Here is a 7,500-nt window from a genome sequence, read left to right as displayed (position 1 = left end):
ACATTTCAATAGAGAATTTGATGTAAAACACACACAAAGAATGAAAGAAAGAAAAATCATTCCTGCAGGCCTTAAGATATTTAAATTTTGTTTTCTTAAGAATCTGTAGTATTTGCATAACTTTGCTAAATCTCATTTTCCAAATATACTTTATAAATCATAGCTAGTGTTTTCTTAAGATTATCCTGTTTAATATCAGACAAAAGACAAAAAAAAGGAAAAAAAAGAAAGAAATATTATTTTGGAAGTTGTTAATAATATAAAGAGATTTTTAAAGGGTGACATTTTTAACATTTTTTCCATAATTTTATATACATAGTATTTGTCACAAGAAGTGTTTCAAAAGGTATGTTTTAATAATATGAAAACTAATTTCACTGGTTTGAAAATATCAGTAATTTGTAAATAACATCAGAAATTAAAGGCACATTATTATGCAACAGCCAATTTTTCAACGTTGCTGCCAAGTTATTGACAAAAATACATGTTGCTCACTAAACAGATTGTTTTTCAATCAATATATCATAAAAATTGATCAGAATTGATATAGCCATTAAACAAGTGTACTTGTTTATTACTCAAGCAATATTATTTTATGCTAATATTGCTTTAATAGTGCTTATAGCTTTTGAAACACGATACCATTGTCAAACATATCAACAAACCCACTGCAAAGATAAAGCCATGCTACAAATTATTAACCAACCATTACTCCAACTATAAACAAAGCACAATAATAGCATATGATAATTAATACATATTCCTTCATAGGATCAGCTCAGTTTTCTTCTAACGAACACTAAATTGTTCTAAAACAATTCTAATTTCTGGACAATATACAACTCTAATGGCTAAGGTGAATTGAGAAAAGGAGAAAAGAGGTTTCAGTTTTTTGTTTCTTTTTTAATGGTTTTTTTTTTTAATTGCATTTTTTTGTTAATGATAATGTACTAAAGATTTTAAATGCATGATTAAGATCAACAAAATCTTCAAATTTAACAAAACCCAGCAATGGAACTCTCAGATTTTGTTTTTGAAAGCTTAACAAAAAAATTTCATTCTGGTATGATATGAATATGTGTGTATATATCTATATATATATATATATATATATATATATATATACATATACTCACACACACACACATATGTATAGATACATATGATTGATTCTAGTTCAACTCACGACGAGCTGTGGCCATGCTGGGGCACTGCCATATACATACATATTATATATAATATATACATATACATACTATATATAATATATGCATATACATGCATATAATATATATATATATATATATATATATATATATATATATATATGTATATATATAATATATACATAAACAACATATATATATAGATATATACATAAACATACATATATATGGCGTTAGGAAGGGCATCCAGCTGTAGAAACTTTGCCAGATAAGACCGGAGCCTGGTACTGTCTTCTGGCTTCCCAGATCCCCGGTCGAACCGTCCAACCCATGCTAGCATGGAGAACAGACGTTAAACGATGATGATGATGATGATATACATCATATATATATATATATATATATATATATATATATATATATATATATATTATATATATATATACCACACACACACACGCATATATGTATAGGTATATGTACTTATACAGATAAATACATAGACAAGAAAAATATGTGTTTTTCTGCTTAGTTGTAACACATCAACATTGCATCATGTCTTTGTACTGACACATCTGTAATATATATGTCACAGTTATTTTCGATCATGACAGCAGAAAAATGAAATGGAAAAGAAAATAATTGCAAATGGATTGTCATCTGAAACTGAATACACAAAAGAGAATAGAAATCACTTGTGTCAATTTCAAACAATTAAATAGTCGTTTGTTCGCGTTATTAAAGTTACATGCTTCTGCAACGGTAACATTTCCAAATCATATCACAACAAATTGCCCTTCCATGAAGTCAATTGTAAAAGAAGAACATTATTTGCCAGATTGACGAGGGCAGGTGATTATACACTGACTATGGAGAAATTTAAACTTCTTGTTGATAGTTTAAAAAATGTACACTCCATGGCCTGGCACTTGACCGGTTACTTGACAAGCGTTCCAGTTGGTGCGATCAATGGAATGACCTGCTCGTGAAATTGAGTGGCCGAGTGCTGCCATATAAACATGCAAATGGCCAAGCAGTGCCATATAAGGCAACAAGGCAACATGTTTAATTAAAATATGTTACTGGTAACATTAATAGAAATGATCCTATTGATTTCTCTGTTTCTCAATTGTTCTGCTTACATAAGTAAACTGACTACTTTGTACATCTAAAAAGCAAATTTCAATTCTTGTTCTACAAACAATTTAAAAGCTGATACTATCAAAGGCTACCAATTTTTTTTCTTTTATTATTATTTTTTTTTAATATCAACCAGACGTTTCAACAAGTTAGCCCAAGCTATCCATTGATTGGTACCGAGTCCCATACCAATGTGCAAGTACATCATAAAATACAACAAGATATTTATAAAGAACAAAATAATAAATACCTTCCCAATTTCTGGCTAGGGAAAAAGAAAACAAATTTTGGTAATATTGGCTATTTTTCAAATTTAATCAATAATCTTTTCTATTTATTTTATTTCATTTTTTTTCAAATCTTTTTTAATGAGTAAAAGCTTTGACATTGCAGAAATATTTTCAAACTCTTTAAAGAAATCCCATGATAACAGTTTAAAAAATTAAGTAAATAAAAATAACCATGAAATTATATACACATACATATATACATTATACATACATAGATATATATTGAAATAAAAATGATAAGATTGGATTGAAGTTTTTTTTACAAAAATGCATATAAATGAAAAAATATAAAACAAAATCTGCATGCAACACAGAATGAAAATACACACAAAGCAAAAGCAAAAAATATAAATAAAATTAAAAAATTATAGAAGGATATTTAAGATAATTCAATTTAATCTCAAAACATTTTTCTTAATTTTAAGTGAACTTGGTGGAAAATTTGTCATTATACCAAAGAGAGTGATGACAAAAGAGAAATTAGACAATACAGGAACAATCTACAAATTGCATTGTTTAAACTTAAGTAAAAAAAAGATTCTCTGTAAAAGTTAATTTAAAACCAGCTATTTCTAAAATTCTAAACTCAAACCATATTTTGAATTTATAACAAGTCTAAGTGTGTGTGTGTATGTAAAGATATATATAATCCTAACCTAATCCCTTGGTCCTTTTTTGTTTTACCACCCATTTTCATGGCAGATGCTGACTGGTTGTGTTAATCCACCTCTGACAAGAGAGAGCAGTCGCCATATTCCCTTCTATATTGGCTAACTCTGATGAGTGTAAAGTTATATAATTGGATTGTTACCCAACACTCCATTGTTGTGCAAAACCAATTGGTAAGACCAGCCATGAAGGATATATAATACTATATTTGGATAATATATATATATATATATATATATATATATATATATATATATATATATATATATATAGGTAGGTACAAGCATAGCCATATGGTTAAGAAGTGTGTGTGCAACTCTGTGTTTCTGGGTTCAATCCCATTGTATGGCAACTTGGACAGGTATTTTCTAATATACTTCACACAGGCTTCTATAATAAAAATAGAATCTAATAGAGGGATACATGGAAACTCTGCCGAAGCTAGCTAGCCAGCCACGTATGTAAAGAATAAAGATCCACTTCAGTCATGAATGGCCATGGGATTGCACCTAGAAAGTTACCCTCCAAGGCACAAGTCCAGGCAAGGTTGTCCATGCATAGCAGCCTCACCTCTCCATGCCACTGATGTTATCGAAGGGAAAGGCAATGGCCAATACAGCTTGGCACCAGTGACGTCGCAACTCATTTCTACAGCTGAGTGAACTGGAGCAACATGAAATAGAGTGTCTTGCTCAAGAACACAATACACAACCTGGTCCAAGAATTGAACTCACTACCTTATGATTGTGAGCCCGATGCTCTAACCACCTTCACAACCACATTTGTTTAACTCCCAGATGAACCATGACTGAGAAGTTCTATGATCACTAACATGCCAACCATGACCATCCCATCTTTTTCTCAGATATAGCATAAATACGACTACATTATTCATTGCATTCTTTCTTTCATTTTAAACATGCGAGGATATGACCTGAGGGTGGGAGATTTGGGCTGCTATTTCTAGCAACTCGTTAATGCAATTGTCTATTTTGATAGTTCAACCTACAATTACAAAACAGCCTCCACCAGAAATCATGGTGACATATTACATCTCTCTTGTTAGTTCATTAATTCTAGTATACATGTGTGTGTGTGTGTGATTGTGTATATATAAATATATGCATATGTATATGCCTATAAAAATATATGTATGTATGTCTATATAAATATGTAAATGTATATCTATATATATGTGTGTGTGATTGTATATATATAAATATATGCATATGTATATGTCTATATAAATATATGTATGTATGTCTATATAAATATGTAAATGTATATCTATATATATGTGTGGTGATTGTATATATATAAATATATGCATATGTATATGTCTATATAAATATATGTATGTATGTCTATATAAATATATAAATGTATATCTATATATATGTGTGTGTGTGTGAGAGATTGTGTATATATAAATATATGCATATGTATATGTCTATATAAATATATAAATGTATATCTATCTATATATATATGTGTGTGTGTGTGTGTGTTTATATAGGTGTATATAATGTACACAAGTGTACACACACACACACACATATATACACACACACACACACACATATATACACACACACACACACACATATAACACACACACACACACATACCACACAACACACATACACACACAACACATACACATACACACACACACACATACAACACCACCACACACACACATATACACACACACACACACACATATACACACACACACACACACACACATATACACACCACCACACCCACATATACACACACACACACATATACAACCACACCACCACACATATACACACACACCCAATACACACACACACACACACATATACAACACACACACAACCACATATATAATATATTATATATATATATATATAATAACACACACATATATATACAGAGAGAGAGAGAGAGAATTTGGTAAATCCTTCGATGAACAAAACAAAAAAAATGAGAAAAATGACCTCATCATATTCAGAGATAAAGTTACATCAATGAAATCTAGTCGTACGATAGCATGAATGTTGATTGATAGCGATAGAATAGCTTGCAATGTTGACGGATCTTTTTTTGCCTTAAAGCGTCGTGGGTGGTGGGTGAAGAGGGGGGATGGAGTGGGGGGGGGGCGAGATTCCACTGCTTCCACAGCACGACTAGAGTGCACATAACCCATATTCGTAAGATACTGGCGCTGAACTCAAAAACAGATAACGCTGCTGTCAGTTAGTCAATGACGAGTGGTCACAATTCAACTTTAGGTTTCAAACTTTGCATTCGTTCAATTTCTTCCTAAGTGCTTAATCCAATTTTCCAATGAAAATATCTGGCAGTTACTGCCAACGATAAGAATGGTTGAAGCTCTATGTAGTGCAAGAACTATCAGGTTCACAAATGCCAAAGAGGAAGCATCAACATGATTGCTCGATTGGTATGATTTATGATAGTCATGGGCATTGATTGCCAGTTTAATGAATCGTGGTTGATTTGGGATTAAACATAAAAGAAGAAAACCAAGCTGCCTAGAGGAGAGTATTGTAACCAAGTAGGATTTGAACCACTAACCTCAATATATGGAGCTAAATAGCATAAGGTGTAACTTTTGTATAACACTTATATTTAATGACAGAGCTGGCAGAAACGTTAGCGCGCCGGGCGAAATGCTTAGCGGCATTTCATCTGCCGCTACGTTCTAAGTTCAAATTCCGCTGAGGTCGACTTTGCCTTTCATCCTTTCAGGGTCGATTAAATAAGTACCAGTTACACACTGGGGTCGATGTAATCGACTTAATCCCTTTGTCTGTCCTTGTTTGTCCCCTCTATGTTTAGCCCCTTGTGGGTAATAAAAAAATATATATTTAATGACAATGAAGATTTGGTTGCTAGAAACAGCAGCCTAATTTCTCTCAAATCTCACTCAGAGACAGCTTGAAATAAAGGCAGGATGGTCACAGCAGAATGCATTCGATCATAGATCTGCATGACTAAAAGAAATCAACCAACCAACCAACCAACATTTATATCAGTTATTACTATATAGAGATGGTAAATGTCTGTCCTTTCCAACAATGTGACAGAAAGAGAAGCCAATTTAACCAATTTCCAGCCACTTTGGGTGATCATTACACCACCTACCAAGAGGCCTTCTTTTGCCCTGAGTTCATTTGGGTTAGTGCAGGAATTCTCAACCATTTTTTTTTTATCTACAGACCCCTTTTGATTCCTATTTTATTCTGGTGGACTCCCATAGCCATTCGATGTTTAAAAACTAGTTTTACAGAAACTTCTTTCAAAATTTTTATTTTGCTGTTCTCACATTAACTTGTGTAGGTTGAACCATGTAAAATGTTAAAGGAAGAAACCAAGCCGTTTCTTGCAATACACAGCAATAGATACACCTACAGCAAAATTTCTTCAAGGGCCCTTGAAATACTGTTGTGGATCCCCAATTTACTATTTTGTTACGTGGGCCCCTGTCTATCTTATATGGACCTTGGGTATGAACTGCTGGGTTAGAGGGAAAATAAGGCAAGTAAGTCTGAGAGTGAGAGAGAGAGAGAAAGAGAGAGAGAGAGAGAACTGGGTACAATACTTCATTATTATTATTATTATTATTATTATTCTATATTTGACTTTTGCTTTATATTTGTACAAGTTGGCTCCAAGTCTCACCCAGAGACCTCAAGAGACAACAGGTTGGAAGTTCATGTTGTTGTTATGCCTAGTGTGCCATATATTCAGTTGTTTGTTTTTGGATGTCTAAAAAAAAAAAATTATGTTTGTTTTAAACCTTGAGATTACAAAGAAAGTATTTTGTGTAGGATATGAGCAGTTCCCATGAACACTATCTTTTGAATTTCTGCCATTTTGGGTTTCCTGGTATCTGAGTTAGGTAGCAATCAGCCCCTTTTGCTATCATTCCCAAGGCACCTATGACAACAGGTATTGTTTTAGTCTTCAGGTTCCACATTTTGCTGATTTCTATTTCAAGATCTTTCAATATTTTTCTATTATTATTGTTATCATTATTATTATTATTATTATTATTATTATCACTGTTATCATTTTAACGAGGTTGCACCTCCTTGCACCTTGGAGAAGAACATTCCCAGTGCTGAAATCCATGACCAGCTATGACAGATGGAGACCTTGAATCCTTAAATTTAGCATGTACAGGACACAATAAAGTTTCGCTAAGGAGCTCTAATAAGACT

The 7,500-nt window shown here is 32.4% G+C and overlaps 1 protein-coding gene across 1 annotated transcript in view; it reads right to left on the bottom strand.

Moving 5' to 3' along the window:
• The window catches only part of LOC115223135 (protein unc-13 homolog B-like), a 393,815-nt gene that overhangs the window by 105,120 nt on the left and 281,195 nt on the right, over positions 1-7,500 (bottom strand). The window contains exon 9 of the mRNA XM_036512114.1: positions 2,557-2,571. Coding sequence (XP_036368007.1) covers positions 2,557-2,571 — 15 coding nt within the window. The remainder of the gene's footprint in view (positions 1-2,556; positions 2,572-7,500) is intronic.

This window comes from Octopus sinensis, linkage group LG22 (assembly GCF_006345805.1).
Source record: "Octopus sinensis linkage group LG22, ASM634580v1, whole genome shotgun sequence".
Classification (NCBI taxonomy): Eukaryota; Metazoa; Mollusca; class Cephalopoda; order Octopoda; family Octopodidae; genus Octopus; species Octopus sinensis.
The sequence above is the reverse complement of the archived record's forward strand: the minus strand, read 5'-3'. Positions and strand labels throughout refer to the sequence as shown.